The sequence below is a fragment of the Melanostigma gelatinosum genome (assembly GCF_949748355.1).
Source record: "Melanostigma gelatinosum genome assembly, chromosome: 22".
In the NCBI taxonomy this organism is placed as follows: domain Eukaryota; kingdom Metazoa; phylum Chordata; class Actinopteri; order Perciformes; family Zoarcidae; genus Melanostigma; species Melanostigma gelatinosum.
The window spans coordinates 11,398,715-11,422,396 of NC_136655.1; the positions used below are offsets into that span (position 1 = coordinate 11,398,715).

General features: G+C 45.4%; 1 protein-coding gene across 3 annotated transcripts in view; it reads left to right on the forward strand.

Moving 5' to 3' along the window:
* Positions 1-23,682, forward strand: part of tbc1d22a (TBC1 domain family, member 22a) — an 89,585-nt gene that overhangs the window by 1,357 nt on the left and 64,546 nt on the right. For all 3 annotated transcript variants that reach the window (XM_079294432.1, XM_079294434.1, XM_079294433.1), the window contains exons 3-6: positions 1,346-1,529; positions 1,897-2,149; positions 4,677-4,859; positions 17,188-17,258. In XM_079294432.1, the coding sequence (XP_079150558.1) occupies positions 1,346-1,529; positions 1,897-2,149; positions 4,677-4,859; positions 17,188-17,258 (691 nt within the window). The remainder of the gene's footprint in view (positions 1-1,345; positions 1,530-1,896; positions 2,150-4,676; positions 4,860-17,187; positions 17,259-23,682) is intronic.

Here is a 23,682-nt window from a genome sequence, read left to right on the forward strand (position 1 = left end):
TTTGACAAAGACACCCAGCTGTTACACATCATTACAACATGGTTACATGTGTGAAACTGCATGCATTGGTCCTTGCAGTGTAATTCTGATAACCTTTGGTCCGCACTGCATGGCCTGTGCTGTTCTGCAAGTGTCCGTGGAAGTGCACCGACCGGACAATCTAGTTGTTAGGTGGCTGGTTTGACAACTTAAAGGACAAAAGACATAGTTTTATTTAAAAGTTTGTAATCATGTCCAGTACAAACGGGTTATGTTACATGATTTGAAAAACTAACAATTCAAAGGGATGTTGGAAGTATCATATTTCAGGACTACATGGTACCTACACACGTCTTACATGTGTAAAAATATGGGAATGAATACATTTATGATTGAAATCATTCACTAAAAGAAAAAGCCTGGACCTTCACAGTAAATGTTTAATGTACAGCTAAAAAACGACTTTGAAAAACTAAAATCTTGAAACGTTAAGTTTGTACAAAACTTATTTTTAATTTAACCATTATTTAGTTCGGCATAGGAAATATCTAACTTTTTGGACTGTACCTATCTAATTTTACTCACACACACACACACACACACACACACACACACACACACACACACACACACACACACACACACACACACACACACACACACACACACACAAAGATAGATAAACAGCCTATTATTTGGTAAAAATCCCTTGATTTCCTTTGACTGATGTTTAATCATGTACATTTCCACAGGGGGTTGAATTCAATTTTCTTGTTTTTTTTGTCCGTGTATGGGTTCAGACTCTCTTTTCTTCTAAGTTATGATGAAAGTAAGGTAATATGGACAAGTCTCTCCCTTTTATTATGGTAATGCTTGTCTTTGTAAGAAATCAGAGCACCCCCCCTCCTCCCCACCTTCCCTTTTCCCGCATCGCATGATAAGGAAAGGTTGAGTTTAATTGAATTCTCTTTTTTCTGTTGCGTTTCTTGTTCCGGCTGAATGAAACGGTGTCTTTGCACCACAAAGACAGCGGCTCGGTTTCTTTTGAACAGGACCCAGAGTCGGTCTCTTTAGGTCGTGAGACCCGCTTTTGATTCTAGTGCTTAAGATGCGTGTCTTCTGTGTTGTTAGTGGTAATTCTAGCCAATGCCGGTGCGTTAAAAAGTTGATATTTCGTAGACTTTGAATCACGCCGAATGTTGAATAATTATTGAGCGCCTCTCTGTTTTTTTTAAATGGCTCGTGTAATTCTATTTCTCTTCCCACCTGTCGGTGTCAAAATGATTCACTTCTCATCTCCTTCTCTCCCGCCCCCTTTATCCTCACTCCTCTGCCCTGTTCTCTTGTCCCCGTCTCTGTCCTCCAGCCTGATTAAAGCAGGCAACAGGCCTCCTCCGGCCACGCCAGGCAAGCCCAAGAAGGCTACCACCTTCCAGGAGTTCGAGAGCATCACAAGCGACGCCTGGGACGTCGGGGACGACGACGACGAGCTGCTGGCCATGGCTGCACAGAACCTTAACATTGAGGTGGTCATGGAGACAGCCAATAAGGTGAACAGCCCCCCCCCCCCCCCACTATAACAACATATCTCATCTTGGCTTTTTGTCAGTTCATTTTAAATCATTTTCATGAATGTTAGCTGCCTGTTTAACTACATTGTCCATTTTACAAAAAATATATTTTACATTTACATTGTTTTATGGCGTGATGACGTTTTGTAGTCTCATTAAGCTTCTCGTTAGCGACCGCATTTTAAAAAAGCTGCAAAATCCTGTGGCACTCAATTAATTAACACACAAAATCTCAAGCTCCACACTTTTTGTCATATGCTGTGTGTTATGGTATGTTCACGGAGTTGTTGCAAAACCACGAAGCTCACCCGTGCCACGCCTTGGTTTCTTTCTGTCAACCGACCAGGTCATCGAGAATCACAGCAAGCAGCAGGCGCGACAGAGGCAGGACGACACGACAGAGCTAGAACAGAGAGGAGAGGACACGCAGGAGGAGCTGGAGGAGGAGGAGGAGGAGGAGGAGGAAGAAAACGAGGGGGACAGGGCGGGGGAAGGGGACAGGACCAGCCCAGAGGTCTCGTTCGCCTCCCAGAGCAGCCCTCACACCGAAGGCCGCCTTGTAAAGTCCCAAAGCGAAGCTCCAATTGGGTCTCCTAAAGGTTAGTGAGCACCATTGCTCAGTGTCCCAAAAAAAGTTTTCTGGCTCATGTCACCTGCATACCAAAAGCTAGACTGCTTTTACTTTTAGTGCACATGTGGAAAACACAAAAGAAATGTCACCATGTCAACTTTTAGTGCTACGCCATCAATAGAATATCATTTAAAAAAGGATTTAAGTCATCACTTTTGTGTATTTATTTACTGTGGTCTCACAACTGTTGTGGTTCACCACATTCGAGTGCCAACCGAAGCGCTCAGCAGCCAAACAGCGCAGCAACGAGGGGGAAAATATTTGGCAGATGCCGCCAATGACAGACTGCCAGTGCCGTGCTTTGATTGAACGTACTTGTGGTTTACACAGTGTGTACGTAGCTCAGTGTTGACAGAGTCTCAGAACGGGCAAACACAAAAGCCTTCGTAACAATAGCGCTCAGCGTGTTGTTCAAAGGTAGTAGGAAGTGGAGCAAGGGATACTTATTTATGTCAGAATACCTTGTTATGACAAAAGCCAGGCAGTGCTGTCGGATGTCTCAGTTTTCCCGACATGATTATTATGGCCAAAATAACTCACGGTACGGATATTATAGTGATATCTATAGAATAAAATCAAACTCCAACTCCTCCTCTTCAGTCTGGCTCTGTTTCCCCGGTAGTACACAACAACTGCTCCGTGGCAGGGCTCCTGTTGGACCCGTGTCACTGTTCAAGACATCCTCCATATGTCGGGTGTTTTTTGCTTTGACTTAAAACAGGGGCACAGCAGCACTGTATAGCAACACGTACCCTCGCGTGTAACCGTTTTATCCTCTTCCTCGTACTAGAAAAGGAAAGAAGAGATGTCTCCACTGCTGCTTCCTAGATTACAACATCAGCAGCAGCAGACGGCGTACATGCAGGACTATTGTCCTGTCTGCCTGGGTGTCTGCCATCCTTCGACGCAGATAACACAATAAGCCTGTTTTGCCTTCAGGCAATTCCCCTTATCTCCTCAGAGAAGACGACACACAGGCGTGCATGCATCCACGTCTACACGTGGATGCATGGAGACGCAAGACGGCGCCGTTCGCGCCTCTCCGAGCATGTCGCAAAACACACCGAAGCTTATATCACTTGGCTCTGTGGAGCTCTTGGCGGAAGTACTCTCCGGTTGTGTACTTTCATGTTGTCGTCTTCCCTGTATTAATGATGCAGTAAACTGTGACTGAACGTTACTGACGTAAATCCTCCATCTTGGCTTTGTCTTTTACGGCCCTTTTTAAAAGTTAAAAGTTATTAAATGGCCAATAAAAAAAGGCTTTGCTGTTAAAATGTCACAAAAGGTTCCACCGCAAAGAAGCCTCCGCAGGCTTTGATGATCTTTTTTAAGTGCAAATGAAGCAGTTGAGAACAGATTTGTAGCTTTTTATTTGTTCTTGTAAAAAAACCTGAAAGGGGTATTACCACCGGCAGCGCTCCAGATTTTGTAATTGCTGTGGAGTGTTTGTGCGACTCGATGCGCGTTTTTATATCTCGCGGTTCACTACAGCGCTGAGCAATGTTGGCAGTGCTGCTCTCAGGGATCTTTATGAACTTTAGCTGAGTGTCTCGTGCGACAGAAGGAACATCCCTCTCCACAATGAAGTCCCGACGACACCAGCTTGTTCATAACTCTGCCTGCGTGGTGCCAATGTTTCGCGCCGTCCTATTTTAGCACATCTGGGGGAACATGTGGCACTCGGCAGACTGAATTAATGCGTTTGTCTACCTGTTATAAAGCCCTCACAGTTAAATCTGGATTTTGCTTTTGCCGTAACCACAACTGCTGCCTTCCTGGAGGCCTCTAACAATAACCGCATTCATCACCACCTGGACAGGATCCAAATTTAGCTTAGCTTAGCGTGACTCATCGTTTTTGCTATATTCCTGCTCTTGAGTACTTTTTTTTTTAAAATGCAGATTTCAATCATAGATCGAGAAACATCTGCTCCCTAAACCTGAAAATGCAGTTCTTCAACTTCACTTTGCTAACTGGCTAACCACTCAGCGCGTTGACATTGAAAGTTGCTGTGCACAGCAGTTACTGTGTCGCCTTACTGCCGCTGAAGCCTAATGTAGGCCGTGGACATTTCTCCCTCCACAGGAAGAGGCTAATCAAAGTTTTATACAGAAATCGAGGTGTCTCCTCTGCTCAGCAACCACCGCTCCGGTCCGGGCTGAAATATCTCAATAATTATTTGATGGGCTGCCATGAAATTTGTGTACACGCATCCATCTCCTCTTCGGGATGAATGTTAATAACTTTGATGACCCCCCCCCCCCCCCCTTGAACATTTCATCATGCGTAGAGGTTTTCTAAAGCGGGAGACCGGCCTCCCCAGGGGGGGCTCCACACAGCGTGTGAATGGAAGCAAAAAAACAACCTATTCCGCTAGTTATAATATTAGTTGTCGAAAGAACGTTGCATAAAATAGCCTAAATATGTGTGATGACTACAGTCATGTGTTTGTGTGACCCTTTCGTCTTCGAAACTGTTCCTCCTCCCACCAGATGCAGCGAGTGAGCACGCAGGCCTCCGCAGACAGCGGTCTCTGCCCCACCGGCCGCCCGTCATCCCGCTGGTGGCTCGCATGGCCGACCAGAACACATCCGGCACCCCGGCCATGACCGAGAGGGAAGCGTCCCGTCTGGACAAGTTCAAACAGTTGCTGGCCGGCCCCAACACGGATCTGGGTAAGAGATACTCATCCAAAAAGATCCCCCACTTATCTGTCAGCGTGCGCTCCACTTTGCAAGAGTCGAGTCCCCTTTTCTCCTTTCTTGTTCTCTGAGCTCTTTCCTCGCATTCTCCTGCTCCTCACTCTTAGTTTGCTCACTCTGTCTGCCAGCTGTGTTGCGCTTTTTAACGATGCTGTGAGGGGGGGAGTCATCCAGCCAGCCATCTGGACATGCAGATTACAAGGGGGGGAAAAAAAACAACACCACCAACAACAGAAGCAAATGACAGGCCTTTGTTCTAACCAAGCGACGAGCCTTTATTGTTTATCCAACCCCAGAGACTTCGTCCGCTCCCACTGCCGCCCCAGTGGCCGTGAAATCCTTGCAGACCTCCCTCTTCACCGCTGACTCCGTGTCCCCGAAAATGAAAGTTTTGGCAACTGCGACACGCCGACTTGTTGCATCAATCTCACAGTTTCAGGAACGACATCAGAGAGGCAATCGGACGAGTTTGCAAAGCAATGATTTTTAAAGTCGAAAGAAATATCAAAGTCCGAGGGAGCAACCCTAAACAGGAAAACATATGGATACAGGTAGTGACCTGTGGAAGTAGTCTGATGCTGTCAAACATCCCAGTTTTTATATCGGCAGTCACTAAACATTTCAAAGATTTAAAATGGTTCTTCTGTGTGATTCCTTGTGGAGTTTCACAGCTCTATTGATCAACTATCAGAGTTGTGTAGATTCAAACTCTTGGTAAAATATCTGTTTAGAAGCCTATTTGAGTCTTTTTTGTGTGTTTACGCAGCATTGTGTGTGTGTGTGTGTGTGTGTGTCTGACAGAAGGGGAGCATGAAGCGAGAAGAAGGGGAGACAATTCAAAAAGTGCCGTGCTCAGCAAGAGGATAGGTTATGTGCCTGTCTAAATACCCTAAATATGCTAAATACCAAATAGAGCGTGTCGGAGATATTTCAGTGTGGAGATGACACAGCTTAAATACCGTAGCCTCCATTCTCAAACAGTGGCTGTGGTCCTAATCTACCACAACTGTAGAGGCTACCATGCATTGATTTGAGACCGGCTGTTATTAGAAACGAGCCTTTTGTTCACATCCTCTTGTATAAGTGTACTTTAACATATTTTTCTCTAATCTGCTGCGTTTCTGCCGCTTGCTGTAGCTGCATACTCGACATGTCCTCATCTGTCTCGCGTCCAAAACCGCTGCCATGTTCGGGTCAGACTTGGACAGAAGGTTGCGTCTGATTTATTTTGTGTCCGATCTTCGCTCTATCGTCAATACGTCAATATTTGTAACGCGCTGATATTGGCTGATTTATTGGCTCTCTGTGCACTTCAACGCTCAGCTATTTCTCCGTGCATTATGTATAATCTGAATGATTAATGATAATGGTATTTGCATTGCCACCGGTACATTACGTCTACCAGTCTGTTAACCTGCATCCACAAATCATGTTCTGTCAACAGACAACTGACTTGATTGGTTTACAATTTGAATAAAAGTCTGCAAATTTGTGGCACTGCTTTAGCTGCCACACACACACACACACACACACACACACACACACACACACACACACACACACACACTCACAAGGAGCGTTGGCTAAGATCCTAAAATGTAAATACTGGATTTCATTAAGCTGGAACGGCCTTAGTCAGCACAGTGCTTCACCTCTACGTGTGATCCCCTTGAAAAGTTTTTTTGCAAACAAAAGTGGTTCCCATGTCGTCAGCGTTAGTCAACATTGGTTTGCCGCCAACCCAGAGTGTACCCTGTACATCAGCGGACTGTCTCCAGGTGTCAGCCCCCATTAGGGCCTGCCAGGCATCACAAGCCGGCTGTCTAAATTTAGGTTAGACTCCGCGCCATGATTAGATAGCCCAGAACGGGCGAGCCGGCTGCTGGCAGCATGAAAGATGAACTTCATTCGCGGGACATAATTAAGTGAAGGATTGGGGGGGGGGGGGGCAGATAAGACAAGATGAAACTTTAATGATCCCCGTGGGGAAATTGGGTCATTGCAGCAGCAAAGGATGAGATATAGATGAGAATACAAAAATAAAAGAATCGCCACCATCTGAAGGAAGCGTACTGCACCGTGAAAATATTTCTGGGAGAAAAATAAATAATATCATTGTTTGCGCATGATTCTATATGTCTGATTAGAAATACTTACATCACTGCTTCCACATTTCATGTACACAGTAGTACATTTATTTTGCAGTTTTTAAGTTAAGAGGAAGGTGACAAGACGGATGAAGCTCCTTGTCCTCAAAGCAGAGGTCATCGTCCGTGACACGCATAGCACTCGACATCCAAATTCCCCATTGGACGCCGTCAGCGGGGACGACGCCCCCTTATGTAAAGGAGAAACTCGACCGACCGTCCTTGAGCTCGGAGGAAGATGGGGGCCGGGATGATCCATCGGTCAGCTTCCTCACTTGAGCGGTGTAATTAATTGCAGGGGCAGCCATGTTTTTGGGCCAAGCCCCCCGGCATGTCGGCACCGCCGTTCTCTGGAGTCCACAGCTGTGTGTGTGTGTGTGTGTGTGAGCCCGTGTTGGTCAGCGTGTGATTGGTAGACCTAGTGCGTAACTTTGCATTCTAGCTCCCTCCACTTTGCTTTGCAGGCTTGTTAGTGTTGTCATGGTGGCAGAGTGCAATAGGCCACGTTAAGTTCCACTCTTCATGCTCGTGTGAGATGAAACTTTGGGACTGTTTGTCAGAAGTCAACTGGATTTAATTGAGGGGGATCGATGGTGGGGAAAGGCAACAGTACGCACGCTTGCACCTGTTTTTCTCACCTTTTTGTCTTTTTTGGTCTGCCTAACTCGCCGTCGTGATCTTCCTTTGTACTCGTGTCTCCAACATCCTCGTCAGTCTCTCCCTCCCTCCCTCTCCCTCTCCACTGAGCCTTGCGACAGGTTGTGATAGCGGCCTGTTTAGCATGTAAGGTCGTGCAGAAGGTGACGACCTATGAGTCGGGTGATTGATGTGAGGCTGATTCCAGCTAATTATTCCTGATGCCCCGAGGCGAGCCTGTCTGTCGAGTGAACCCGATCACAGCACCCGCTGAACGCTCGGCGAGGAGGGAGTTATTGTAGCTTCTTGTTAATGCGACTCTTAACCACGGCTGCAGTATTCGCAGACTGGTGCAAGTTGCCAACTGCCGGTGGGAGAAACAGACTTGAATAAATAGCCGGTTACTTGACTCTCCAGCTTAACTCGTGCCGATCCAGGACCACTCTTTTGACGAACAAACACAATCTGTTTTGGTGGTCATGTGACCGCTGCCGTCTCTAAATGTGTGGTCTAGGAAAAGGACTTTTAGAACCGCTGGTTCCACAGTTCCATGATTTAATATTCAGCTGTTCAGTTTCCAGCTTCTAAACTAAAGGCGTTGTTTTTCTGTGGGCTTTATGTCACACAGCCAGGTTTTACAGACTTCCTGCATATCTTTTTCCTATTTTTAAATTGATTATAAGACCAAGAGTCGGCATGTGACATCGAGCAGTTATTGCTGCATGGCAGAAATACCGCTGTTGCTATGGCAATGGTCCTTTCCCCTTCTTCGCCGTCCTGGCAATTTATCCTTACTCTATCTTATACAAGCCTTTTTCATTAGTTGCTTTCCTTGTTTGTCTCTTTCTTCCTCTTCTTCTCTCGTAAAGAAAGAAAAGAGACTCTCTGTTTTGCTCTCTGTGGTCTTTGTACGAGTCGACATGTCCACAAACGTGTGTCCGATTTATGGTGTCGATCCGTGCGCCATCGTTACTATAAATAACACAGACGCGAAGAACCGGCTTCACCACCAATAAGAACCCAGAAATCACTTCCTCCCATGGCCTTGCCGTGCGTCGGTGGGGGGGGGGGTGCTGCAGCTCTTTGTTTCACCTCCGCCACCGTCTACGGCACGCTTCTTCCCAACTGCCATCGCCCTCACTGCAGCAACTACGGTGAGGAGGCCCCGCTTCTTTCACGCTCTGTAGCGCTACAGCCCCGCAATCCTGTTACACAGCAGCCACCGTATGACAGGCTTACCATCAGCGCCGCCTGCAAAGTCAAAGGCCGACCATCAAAGTGGGAGGCGGTGATGTAATTCAATTTAACTCGGCCCTAATGCCTCATTTTGAAAGCCCAGTCCATGTGTGATAATTATAGATGTGTGGGGGTGGGTCACTGGCGTGGAATGTGTAGAAGTGGAGATAATGAAGCATTGGACCGTCTCCCATCTTTAAAATCTCTGGGAAAATGTGGCAAGTTTACAGAAAAACAGATTCCACAAACATTCTCAGGAGCTTCCTCTTTCATTCGGCACCGATTGGACGAAAGCTAGAGAGGAAAAAACAAAACAATGCACCGCTGAATAAGTGTCCTCTCCTGGAAAGTGGATACAGTGAGAGAGGCTGACACCACGGCGTTCTGTTATTTCCCTTTTCTTTCCGCTTTAAGATTGCACCCCGCTGTGTGTGCATGCATCTGGGCGTGGATGCTCATGCGCGTGTGGGCTGATTCCTCGCATGTCCCCGGGCAAAACACCTGCCTTAATAAGGTTGGTCCAACCTCCAGCTGTCTCCCTGTGTCAGCAGCCTCGCAGCTTGTCTGGCTTAGTTTACTCCGTTGTTACACGCTGGTCTTCCATGTGAATTTATTTTTTTCATCCTTTCCTCTTTTAAGAGAAGCTTCACTAAACACAAGTCAGTCCTTACAGACCGAACCTGTTCTCATGCAGGGCAACTGGGAAGTGCTGCTTTGTGTGCAGGGGAAGTGATGTTGTGTCCACTGTTATATATATATATTTAGTGATTTCGGGAAAAGAATGTGACGACTAAAGCAAGAAAACGGCCAAACGTGGTTGACGCAGTTATTCCGTTAAATAGCACCGGGAAACTGGCTAACTTCACAGAGTGAAACAAAAACATATGACTATAATCAACATATCGAAGACTCACGGCGTCATTGGGGCGCTTTAAAAAAAAAAAAAAAAAGTATTTGTATCGATCAAGCCCGTCACACAGAGACATGTGTCTGCCATCGGTTTGTACGTTTGCCATCGGCCTCCATTGAAGATGACTTTCAGAATGTTGCCGTGCCGCTCGTGGTGTGAACGCAGCAACAGCCGAACAAAAAGTAAAAAACAACAACAAATCGATGGAATCTCCATTTTTAAATGTCATTTTTGTAAAAGTTTTGTAAAATATTCAAAGTGAGTTTTTACGAGCGGCTTGTTTTGTTCGGCCAACCGCCCAAAAATGCAACGACATTCAATTTACAAAAGAAAATCTGAAAACATTTGCCAATGTGGACCCAGTGCGTTGTAGTTTAAAACATTATTTAAACGAGAAGTTGGTTGTTAAATGTTTCCAGAATTGTTTTGATTGACCAATTGACGAAGCTATTTAAGTGTCGTGGAAAACATGAGCAGCGCTTGGAAAGATCGTGTCGTCCTATTAGCATTACTACTTTTACTGAATTCCACATCTACCAATTGCACTGTTTTTATCCTTTGAATCTCCACTTTGATACGCATATGAATGAGGTCATTTTTAGAAGAGCGTAAATGTGGAAATTTATTCCTTACAATATAACCATTACCTGTAAAAGTGACACAACTGAAATTCAAAATGTCGCCATAATCCCCTCATAAAACTGTGTAAAAACAAAATGTGACCATGTCAGGTATTTTGCAACCTGTGTCATCTCAATCATTTATCGGCGAGGCACGCCCCAGGAAATTGACTATGCACGTCTGTGTTATAGCACACAAAAGAACACACACACACACACACGTTGTCACACCTGTACACTCGTCGATGCTCGGTGTCCTCTCCCGGCCATCTGGGCCATCCATCAGGCCTCCTGAGCAGGTATAATCCAGAGGGGAGTATCTTTTTACAAGAGCGCCATTCGTTTATGAGCCGTCTGCTCCCTGGCGCCATCACTTTGTCCTCTAGATGAGTTGGACCGTTCAGGGCTCTCTCACTGCATTCAAGGTTTATAGGAGGGGAGCTTAACTTTTTAATGAACTGCATGAGAAAGGTGTCCGTCCCGATTGTGTTGTTTTTTTCACCTCACCGGCAAAATAGCTTCAGATGACACTGGGAGAACGGCGGCATTTAACCTACGTTTCGTTGCCATCGCAATGTTATCCAAGGCTTTCATGGGCATCACACAGGTGGCACACATCGTAATTATTTATTGCTGCACTTTAAAGCAGGAGACAAAAATGACTGCTTAAGGCTCAGGACGCAGTGGGAAAAGTGTTTTGGATTTGCTGTTCACATGCACGCGCGTTTTGCCGAGAACCTTGTGGTGTTTTGGCCCAGTGGTCGCGCTCCGTCTGAACGATGCCTGAATAGTGCATGGCTCCGGCCCGCCAACCGGCTTCCCTCCTGCTCCCGTCAGCTCCCCGCTCAGCCAGCACGGACTGACAGACGGCGCTTCTGTTCTTCTCACTGGCCCTCGTACACCACCGTGCACACGGGCAGGACGACTGACTGACAGGTGAGGAAGACGGGCAGACATGGAGGAGGTGCAGGAGCACACACACACACAATCACACTTACACACACACATACTCCCTTTGATTTTTTTATCAGAGTTTTTCGAACACAACCACCCCTGACTCGGCCAGTGAAGCTCAGTCCACTCAGGAAAGTTTTTATTTTTTTTATCAATAAAAATACAATATTTAAATTGTTTTATCATATGAATTGTGTGTGTTTATGCAAATAACCACTATAGATAACAAAGTAAAAGGATAACATTTATAATTTTTCGATGGTTTACACAGACTTCAGGGTGGTTGAAAGGACTTTTCGGGACAGAGGTGAAACAAACCTGTCTCCTTGTACAGCAGCTGGAAAACCGTGACGCAATGTGAACCGTGAGCTCTGTGCTGCGGCGAACCCCTAAACAGCACTCGGTCACCATTTTAGCAGTCATCTCCGCTGTTAAATTGTACATCTTTACCTCCTCGCTGTGCTGTTGTCGTCACAAACATGTCTGAACTGGCCGAGTCAGTCATTTACATTATAATGTAATCGAAAAAATCACTTCCCAGGTTCTGTATAGTCTGTATGACCACTTGTGTTGTTGGATTTTGTTGTATGTTGCCTTGTGCTCATTACAACACTTCCCGCTGGTTGCTACTCCAAGAACTACGTCTCTTCTCTTCATTTCAGCCACAACTCAATGGTAGTGTTTCGGCCACAACGTTACGTAGCTAAAGTGGGAAATAAATGGTCACGTGACCGACATGCGAGTGGTTCAAACCTCCATGTAGGCTCGGTTGAGGTGGCCTTTAGCGATTCTGCTGTTTCAGAACACTTTTGTTTATCTTGGTTGACCAAACAAGTAAAAAAAAAAAAATGCAAACCTGGCATTTAGTTACATGTTGCCCTCTGAATGTTTCAAGAGTCCGTTGAGCATTCACTACCTCTGAGGGGCCACCACATCGGAGCAGCTGTTGCGGTGGTTGTTCAACAGAAGGTACGTGGTGTCTTAATCGGCCCCCGTGGTCCCCAGCTTAACTCCAGCCAAGACAAAGTGCACCCCTCTACGTTCATGCATAATGGAGTACAGCAGACGCCGAGGAAGGACTAGCAGCGGTCGCCCTTCAGTTGCACGCCGCTGACGTTACAGGTGTTTCTCATGCCTGTGAGGAACATAGCTCTCCTCCAGGGTGGTACCCCCCCCCCCCCGAGGTGTGTGCCTGCCAGCATGATAAAACGCCCACAATACTGATGGCACTAATTCCAAAAGCATCTATATAATAATGTGATGTTTTATTGGTCCCACAAGGGGAATTCTGTTCTCGCCTGCCCCCGCTTGCACTTTTAAACGTACATTTTGAAGTGACAGCCTGCGGGGTGAATTGACTGTAAATTGCGTTAATGAGTTGCCTCCGCCTTGTTCCTGTAGAGACGTGTTAAAGAAACATCTTTACAGCTTCAATTAGTGTTTTTTTTTTTTTTTTTCTGAAGTCGTGCAGATTACTATGTTTAAAGAGGAGTTGACAGATTCGTCAGCTGGAAATGGCTTGTTTGCATTATTAACTCGGCTCACCGAAACTGACGGGGACAGCTAGTCCCTCGTCCCCCGCGGGACAGTTGGGGAAACGTTTTCGCCACATTGTGACAAGTGCCCGCTGAGCAAAAAAAACAACAACAACAAACTGATTCATTTTCCAAAATATCACGAAATGCCGTTTAATTTATTCCAGTGGAGCTCATTCATAATGCACCGGAGATGCCCCAGAGGGTCAGACGTGCTCTCTGCGAGACGAGCCGGCCTCACGCTAATGAAAACGACATCTGCAATTTAGCCCGTATGTCAACTGCGCTCACGCTGGCCTCTGTGTATTTTGCATTGGAACAAAGCATCGCCACAGAGTCCATTCAGAGATTATGGATTACATATTGTTTTAGGCAGTGCTTCCTTTTCAAAGCAGCCTTTCAGCCCAGGCCTAATTTCAAATGTGAAAGCATCTTTGCGCGTAGAACCGTTGTCCTTCCATGCGCTGTGGCAGCACAGTGCATCAGTACTACCTGGGTCTACAGGGCGCCTGGGCTCTCATTGGGGTAACTGTGATCGGGAGTCTGCAGTGGTCCATCTCTCTGCTGGAGAGTGTTTGGAAGACGGCGAGTTTTCGGGAGTAGGGAGCTGTGTTTGCACTTTTCTGTGTATGATGTACGGGTCTTGTTCCGCTGGTCCACATGGTGCCGAGTAAATATTTGCCTCTTGCCCTTTTCCACGCACACACTTCCACGCACACACACACACACACTGAACAGGCTCCTTCAGTGCACGCATTTGTTCTCCCACAAGCCTTTCCTGCAAATACAGTGTTTGCCCAAAGGGTAACGGGGGGCTTTCTGGAGATCACTGCGGCGTCGGGATGTAAAGACTATTAGCCAACTTACGCCTCACGTCCTCTCACCCCTCCCCTCCGTAACCACACACACACACACACAGAGGTACTGGCCGAAAGAGATTGGAAGGGGTGAAAATGAATCGGAGCTGTGAAAGTTGATGGGAATTTGCAAAACGTGTGCACATGGTCTTTGACGTGCAATAGTGGTGGTCAATTTGCCACAGGTCTGGAATTAGTCTTTCATACATACACCTGCAAAGAAAAGGATGTACTCTAATGAACCGCGCTGGGACCGGACCACAGTGGCAATTAACTTTAGCTCGCACCGACGTCAATATCGTATTATACCGTGTCAGTTGCATTAGGTGTTGCTTGATGAAGAGCTTTCACCGATAAAATGGGACAACCGGCGGAAATGATTCGTTAAAAGAACGCTCCAATCAATTTATGTGATGGAATTTTGAGAAATGATGCAACAGAACCAATCTGTTAATTCCACGCATTCTTCTTCCTTGTCAAGAGCGGTTGCCTACATTACCCACAATCCAACTCCGAACTGTGGCTAATGTAGTCGCGAGCCTCCAGCAGAGATGGGCAGTGGGCCACAGAGGTCTAGTGAGCTCACCGCTTTCAAAATCCATGGCAACAGATTGTTTAGCGGTAGCATAGCGTTTCCAAACAGGGGGACAGGAAATGCGTCGTGCGCAAAGGATTGTGTTTTTTTTTTTGTTTTTTTTTGGAGCACAGAGGCTACACACATGCATCTTTAACATTCCTCTGAACGAAGGACTCGGTCCTCCACATAAGAACAGTCCTTAATTCACAGAGTTATAGGTGGCGGAACTTCTTTGACATCCAGCGGTTGAAGGATCCGTCCTTCGACCGTTGACTCGAGTGACGTCACTCGAGTGACGTCACTCGAGGCAGCTTTGATCAGCTTTCACACGGCTCCCTCTGGAGCCACAAAGGCTTTATAACAACCTTTTTCCGCATACGCAGTGGTACTCCCCAAGGCCTGTGAGCATACTTTGATGTGTAGAATTGATGGACTTCACCGTTTAAGCGTCTCGTAGTGCCAATCTCAGGAAAAGGGGCAAATTGAATTTACAGGCACAGTCCCATCTCTGCCTGAAAATTCAGTGAGAGGCAAACGCTTTTAATAGAAGACAGCTTTTTTCCTGTGTCTGGACTCAACATAGCCTGGTAGCCACACACACACACACACACACACACACACACACACACACACACACACACACACACACACACACACACACACACACATGTTCACACATTGCCTTCTCTAGTCCTGAGGTAAGAGACACAGAGATAATCTGCAGAAAACCTGCAGCAACCTTTATGGTTGGTCTCATATCTGAGAGAGATTTCTTCTTCTATTCATCCGTGCCTTTAAATGCGACTTGCTGTTGCTGCACAGGTAACCTTGGGGTGTTTGAAAGCCTCTCCATACTGCGGGGGTCCCGACTCGCTCCAAACCAACAGAGCCGTGCTTTGCACTGCATCACCGTATTGAATTCCTATATAATTAAAGTCACCGGGGACGAGCTAAGGGAGAAATCTTAAGTGGGAGATGCACATGAACTATAGTGAATAAATAGTTTCTCCCATCAGCTGAACAAGCTCTAATGCGTTTCACTCAATTTAGCCGATGGACTTAGCCCATTGCTGTTTAGCTGATTGTTATTTCCTATTCCGCTATCTGTCTCTGGCCCTCCATTGCATTTGCCTTGAAGAACAGGCAAGGCGGAGTCATTTGGCAGCGCTAATCAATCCCGTTCACTCCGTGCGAAGGGCTTATCAATTCCCAGCCTGTGCCTTGAATAAGAGTCGAGGAAGAATATGGCTTATTTAATGGGTACAGTTGTTTTATTAAAAAAAATTTCAACTCATAAAAGTATATTAAGGCATTGGCACCCCCCCCCCCCCCCCCTGTCTCTTGGAATGCAGGTAAATCATAAATCAGTGGCAGCGCAATTACAAGTGAAGAGATTTCCCATTGTGTTTTTATGTTTGCCTCAGCTTGGCCGTGGCAACTCGTCTTGTTGAATGCTAATGAAGGGGGGGGGGGGGGGTAGACCTGCAGGGCCTGGGGATAGGGAGACCTATCTGTGAATATTGGATGAGTTAATGGTCTCATCCAGGATTCTTGGTTCTTAAGAACTGTTGCTGAAAAAAAGACGTAAGCAAACGGATACTGTGTGTGTTGAATACCCTGAAGCTGCTGGTCCTGGTGGACAAGGTCGCTCAGTGATCTAACTTCCTTCCAGCATCAGTATATTCAGGGGAAATGTGTCGCGGAGATGCAGAGCGGGTCAGAATATCATGAACACACAGCTCATTTTGGTGCAAGGAAGTGAAATCCCACTCCTTTTATTCTAGTCTTCTTATTACGTTTGGCTCACTGGAAGTAGGTTGAAATCGAAGAGACGGGTTATTAAATGCCACAAGACAAAAGCAACATCTCCTGTCGGATCACTGTTGATCCCGACACCCAACCCATCCTGTCTTACTGACAGTGTGTGTGTGTTACAGAGAGACAGCTGTGTGTCGGATGTCCGTGTAGCACCCTGACATTAAGCCATATTTTCCTGGGTCTTCATGGACCCAAAGGGAACTGCTCTTTGCCAATTTAAAAGTTAAATTTCCACCTCTCCAGATTTATTTTATATTATAGCCCAGTCGGATCTCCCAGGGGAGGGGGGGGGGGGGGGGGGGGAATCTAGTTAATAATCCTCTTCTAACCCATCGGAGCATCTCAGTGCAGTGAAGGGGGGACGGGACTGGGAGCCTTGGCGGTGAGGACATGGCTGGTTTGCTCGTTTGTTGATTGATTGAATGGTTTCCAAGAATGACTTACCAACCCAATAATGCTTTGAATTTCTGTGTCATGGTAGATGGATTCCTTTTATCACAGGACTGCTGCATTCACATGGAGTCAGGCAGACAGACAACACATGTAGATATGGTGCTACATTGATTTAATAAAAGATATTAAATACAATGATTTTGTGTCATTTTATGTAGTTAATCTAGTGATAGACGTCTCTAGTTTTGCCGTCTATGGTCGGAAAAATTCAAAACGAGGGAAGGGGAATAGAGCTTGACTGACACCAGTATTGATATTTGAGATTCACATTTGAAATTCTCTGCACAGCTGTATTAATGCAGTCTGGTGCAGCGGCAAAGAGAGAGGAAAATTATCATTTCACGCAAAGGGAAGCTGTAAGTTAGTCAGTCAGTTAAAAGATGAATTAGTTTTACAGTGTGCTGCAATCCACTCCTTCATTATCAATATGTAGCAACATGTACAGAAGAGGAGGACTTCATGTGGTAAAATGATTGACTTCCCTGTACCACAGTTCTATATATGTGTCCGTGGTGAATGTAAAATAAACCCTCTGGTACTTCTGTTCTTGTTTCGCAGAGGAGCTACGGAAACTCAGCTGGTCTGGAATCCCGCGACAGGTCCGACCGATAACGTGGAAGCTCCTTTCGGTAAGTCTTACGTACAGCGTGCTCACTCGCATGCATATAAACACGCTTTAAGGCAAAAAAAACGATGTGACCTCATTCATAAACACGCAAGTAAATACCCAGATTCATCAAATGCACACACACACACACAAAGCATTACAGAGGATCCGAGGCACGCGTGCACACAAAGTTGCCATCATGTCCTCTCTCCCGACTCCCTCCTTTTTTTGATTTATGAAGACTGGTAACAGTCCTGTTTTTTTTTTTTTTTCTTTTCTTTCAAACTTCAAGAGGGGAAATTAATTGCGAGGCACAAATAATTAATTCATGAGACGCGCGGCGTGTTTACTCATTAAGCCATTGTTGTGGTGTACAGCTCCTAGTCTGCAGAGAGAAGACTGGCTTTTTGAACGCCATGACTCTCCCATTAATTACCGCACAATAGCTAATGTGGCGCAGAAAAGAAGTCATTAAAGGTGTGTGTTTGCACGCGTGCACGCGCCTATTTGTGTTTTTTTTGTTTGCCGGTGGTGGGAGGTTACCGACTGGGTGCTTCAACCATTAACGGCCGCTTTGTTAGCTACTCGACTGAAGTGAGGGCTCATAACGCCATGTGAAGTTAAATCTGGGGACGGGAGGGCGTGTGTGTGTGTGTGTGGGTGATTAACACATGCACACCCCATTAATGTGTTGTTGGAGTTTGTGTTCCATGTGATTGTATGTGTTATTAAGTGGTACATAGCCTAATTATTAAGTATATAGAGTAGTTAAAGTTAGCTGTAACTTTACCAGCTGCAACATTGAAATAGTGAACACATTAATGCATAAATGATTATAATTCAATCATGAAATTGATATGATTCTGAAATGGACCACTTGGGAGCTTTGAAGGGAGTGAGTCCAGCTGTTTCCCCCCCATGCTGACAATCTCGATGCTAACCTTTGATAATCTAATCGAATCCAGCTCCATAGTTACCCTACACACACACGAGGGTGGCAAAATGTCAAACAATTTCTTCAAAGTTTCTTCAAAACCCAACATATTTAATGTTATAATTATTATGTATATTAAATATTCAAGTCAAGTAGAACTTTATTCGTCCCCACAGCGGCAATTGGTTGTGCAGCAGTGAAAACTTTTAATAACACAATATCACAAATGCACACAATGCAGTTAAATATAACATACAATAAAACAGCACATAAGTAGAAAATTAAAAGCAACTTTTACCAAAGATCAAGTTGTTAGACTTTTCTCTTGGGACGGAGCAGTGAAATGGCTGAAGGTATGAAATTAAATGAATGAATAAATAAATAAATAAATAAATAATATACCTGACCGTTGACTGTAGTGTTGGAGTGATGTCGTCTGAAATCAATACACACGTCCTTGGATCTTTGTCACATTCAATGAAATATAATCTGTGACGGGAGCGTGGGACATTTGAGCTCAACTCAATAGATCTCAGAGAAATGTGGTCCCCTTGAACACTTTGCAGTGGGGGGGGGGGAGGTTCTAGCCTTCGTCTGTTGCGTCTGCTCGAAGCTATGAAGGCACAAAGCCTTGCAGTAGTTCATTTCAAGCTTCGGTATTTGATTTACAAGCTGTTTTGTTACAAGAGCCAAGTGGGTGCTTTGCTATCCAACATCCAAGCCGAGACATTTTCTTTATTTGTTTCATCGAGGACGTGTATGTCCAAGATGACTTTGACAAACCTATATGGGGGGGGGGGCATTTTGACCCTTCAAAAACTCGAGATCCATTTCTGAGGTTACGTGTCAGGCTTTCGATACACTTCTAGTGCCTCGCACGGCGACAATCGTCCCTCCGGGTTAAATCCAAGGTTCGGATTAAAGCGAAAAGTGGGCACAGTGTCAAAAGCAATCATATCTTCTGAAGCGTCATAACACTTGACAGCCTTCTCCGTCCTGTCTGTGGCATGATCCAGTGGACAAATAGATAGGAGGGATCAGCCTCGGAAAATCTATTCTCCGTCCGACACACACACACACTCACTCACTCTCAGGCCACGCTTGTATTCCATAAACTTGGCAGAGGCACCTAATAATACTTCACTCCAGTGGTGTCCCTTGTGCCCTTCTCCTGCTCACCAGCGTGCACACTCCTTCTTTTCTTTTTTTTACCTGCCAGGGACGAGAAACAGGTCCCCCCCCCCCATCAGTTTAGAGCTCGGTGATGCTCCCCCAGCGCTCTGCATTCACAGAAATCGTGCTAAACTGTCTTAAACTGTTGTTGGTTTGCGTGTAAATTAAAAAGCATAAAAACAAACTTCTCCAGCGACAGCGATGACTCGCCTCCCTGGATAGCTCTATCTACCCCCGTTTCCTTATTTGATGGAGAGGCTCCACAGGTTGCCCCCAGCTTTTTTTTTTTTGAAAACACACCCGGTTGAACTTTTCTATTATTTCGGAAATAATAACCGTTTTATTTCATTATTCTAAAGAGCCCTTTTGCGTCCGAGCCTGAAGGAGAACGAAGAAATGAAATGGCTTTTTCTTTTTCTTTTTCTTTTTTTTTCTGCTTTGTGAAAGAGCGTCCGCCCCGTGGGCAGTATGTACATTTGCTAATGGAGTGTGGCTGTTAAATGTGAAGTGGGAGACGAGTAGGAAACCAACTGGCTGTGGAATTGTTGACAAAGCTGAAGGCTTATATGAGACGTGTCGGGGACAGATTCAGAAATTGTTACTCTCAACTGTTACCTCACAACAGCGCACATCATCCCATCGCCTGAGAGAAGAGAGCAATGATTTTGAACTTTATTTTGTATGTGAGGCAGACGAGACTGTTTGCGCAGTCTTAAGAGGCATCTCACACCTCGGAGAGAGCGTTTAGTTCCTTTTGCCTTTTTACACTTCCACTGTAATTTAGGAGGATTGCAGATCCGCCGTCTCCGCAGAATATCCACGTCTCAGACCTGAGCAAAGTGCTTTTTCGAAACAGATGCAAAGTAATATATTGCCTTTGTGTGTCTTTAGTTTGTATATGTGCAGGGGAATGCACTCCTACTCTATCTGTTAAAGGTTCTAATACAGCATTAATACAGCCGAATACAGAAGAAAGAGAGCCTCTATGGATGGGTTGCCTTTAATAGAGAAGTTGAGTGACAACGTATCTGTTCCTCTTCTGGATTATAAAGGAGGAATTTGTTTATTGACCATCATCTCTGTGAGGAATGTACCACATTAAAGCCATGTGGTCAAATTCAAACAATTTAAAATGTGTTAACAGTCACTTATCTCACAGGTCAGTTGGGAACAAACCGTTGAAGACGAAAGACGAGCCGCTAGTCGGCCTTCACAACCGCGGCCTGAGAACAGCCACCGGGTCCGGCCATGTATTCGTATGGTCGCCGCGTGCAGCTCAGCCTACAAACTGTGTTTTTTAAAAAAAAAATTTATGGTAATGACAGCTTCGTCGTTCACGGTGACTTCAGGGGAGCAGGAGGATTTCCCAGTTGTGTTGCTTCAAAAGGTGCAGCTGCAGGCCACCAGCAAGTCCTTTTTGAAGAGTTGTTATTTTATTTTTTATTTCTTTTGGACATGCACAAGGTTCAAAATCGAAAGCTCATTTCGACCGAACCATCGTTTCACGCTCATTCGATGTGGTCGGGCAAAGTTTGAGACCGTACCCGTCGACACCTGATTGGGTGAATGCACCTCTCACTCTGCTGTTATGGTCATTTAGTTCGGAAAGCCTCGGATGCAGTCCAGGCAACATCGTCGAACCAAAACCATCCGCCAAATATAAGTTTCTGAATACATTTGAGGTAAAAAAAAAAACAAACAAGTCATGCGGTCGCAGACTCGCGCTTCGTTGCACTAAGTCACGGTGTGAAGTCGCTTCTCATGTGGAGGAACTCAGTTTACCAGTTGTAAGTATAAAACGCGACGTGTAGAGACCAGAGCGTTTTTTAGAAAGAAGTGAAGTTTTATCTGTTCAACTTTTCCGCTGTGCCCGTAGTGGGACAGTTTGTTTCCAGTCTGCTTCCAGAATGATGTGCGCCTGCTCAGTACAAATCACTTTAGATTGCGTGAGGACTAAAAAAAACAAAAAGCAATTAAATCTAAATCCCCCAAATGGATTCCCCAAGCATATGTTTTTATTTTTTTCCTGAAGTGGAGGATCCATTAGAGGGATGGAAGGATGGAAGGGTGGAGGAGTGGAGGAGTGGATTGATGCGAGGAAGAATGAAGAGATGAGGCTTTTGGTAGACTGATTAACAGAGGCAGGAGGAAGCACTCGCGCTGCCACATTTTGTACCACTGGCAGGTCATGCGGAGACGTCTGGCATTTATGCTTCACTTTCTGCCTTCCATCAGAAAAAAATGAATAAAAAAATCTCCACTCGCCCTTTTTAACCAGTGGACCACAGAGGAAATAGAAATGAGTCACTCAGGTTCAAGCGTAATTACACTTGGATCTTCAGCACTTTACTGTGAGATATACTCACTCATTTTCTATTTTCCAAAAGAAAAGAGCACATCTCTTATTTTCCTTCTCCCCAGTTATTCATTAAACACATACAATTATGTTCAAAGAAATTACAATTATCTTCACCCAGTGTACAGCCTGGGTACACACACACTGATAGGTTGAAATATTTTCTGATTCCCGATACCCAGTTATTAGCGATAGAGTAGTAATAAAAACTCAAATCGCAGCGGAGTGTGCGACACAGCTTGCGTCCTCTTTATGGCCTCCAAATCCCCGAGTGTGTGTCCCGTCGAGCAGTGACGCAGCTGCGGTGTGTCCATTAACCTTCAGCACGCACATGCTGTCCTCTCCCTCGTTTGGCAGCAGAGTGCACATTGGTTTTCCTCTAAACAGTTGCCCAAAATTGATACTTTGTGTGTGTTTACGTGCAAGGTTTTTCCCTTGATATGCTCGCTGGTGGCTCGCCAAGAAGTGGCGGCCAGCTTCCAAAAAAACCCAACAAACAGCAGAGTCACAACAAAGACAAGGATGCACATAGATAACAAACACACACATAAATATATATATATATATACATAGCACACACAAACACGGTCATTATCGACCTGATGTGCAGACCGCCTGTGATGGCGCAGACGACGAGTTTAGTTTGATGGCGATTCCACTCAAGCCGGTCCAAAACAGATCTGCTCTCAGATGTGACTGAGCAGCAGCCAAACGGTTTCTCAAGAAAAGAATAAATAACAAAATGCTCAGTTTAAATTGAAAGTCGAGACAAATAATTGTAAGAGACGGACAGAGTGGTGAGGCGACTCAGCACTGCGTCTGTCTGGCTAAACATTTACGATCTGAGAGGTTCAGTCCTCACCTTTTTTTCTTCTTTTTTTTTTGGAGCTTTCGGCCGCACCGCCAGGTCTTCTTCAGCAGACGGCCTTGGATCTTTGTCGGCTAATGTAGCTGAACTTAAAGCACTTCTACTCTGCAGGTCAGCACGGGGGAAAAATAAAATGGCCAGGGAATCGGAGAGGAGGACTTCTTCTCACATTGAAAGATGCAGACAGGAAAGAAACATCTCAAATTACTGCTTTTAGACAAGAAGGGGTCAAACTATTTTGTGGAACCAAATGGTGGTCTTGTTTCGACCCAAAGATATTCAGTTTATTATCACTAAAGACGAGCGAGTCATCGATTCTCAAAACGGTTCCAATTCCTTTCCTGTCGACTCACTGATTGATTCATCGACACGCACAACCACATGCATATATACTCAATACTCATAAATAATCAAACAGTTTTAACTAAGGTCCCTGAAAACTGAATTTAAGAACCTGTAACTCTCCTTGATCCTAATATCATTCACGTATGAACTCTTACGGTTACACAGCAACAAAGAAATGCACTGACGGTGTTACACCACATGAAGAGAAAAGGGCCTTTTGTCGGTCTGACGGCGACACACACTGCTGCTTTTTTTTAAATCACGGGGACAAGTTCCTTTGAGCCAGCAGTCGTGTTTTTGAGTTCTGTTTAGAAGACTTAAACTGTGTGAATATTTCAGTGCCCCCCCGGTCCCATCTCTCGCTTAGAATAGACTTTTTAGATTTGTTGTTCAGTTTGGAGTTGACTTTCCCCTCACTGCATACGCCTGACTGCACAAGAAGGATACACACTTCCCCAAATGCATGCTGACATGAACTGTCTTGACAAACACATTCCCAGAAGCGCACACACACACACACACACACACACACACACACAGAGGTACCTCCCCCTCAGAGGCTTGGTCAAGCAGCAGAAAGTTCTCTCTGCAAAGTGGAGTGTGTCATTTACAGACTGCGTAATCCCGGGAGTTTGGTTTGTGATTGAACTCGTAGCCGAGGTTTTTTTAAGACCAAGAGGCTCATTAAACGGTGTACGCTGGCAGACAAATAATTACGGGAGAGACGCGACATGCAATGAACATTCGGTTCCAGAGAAGACGGTTTTACT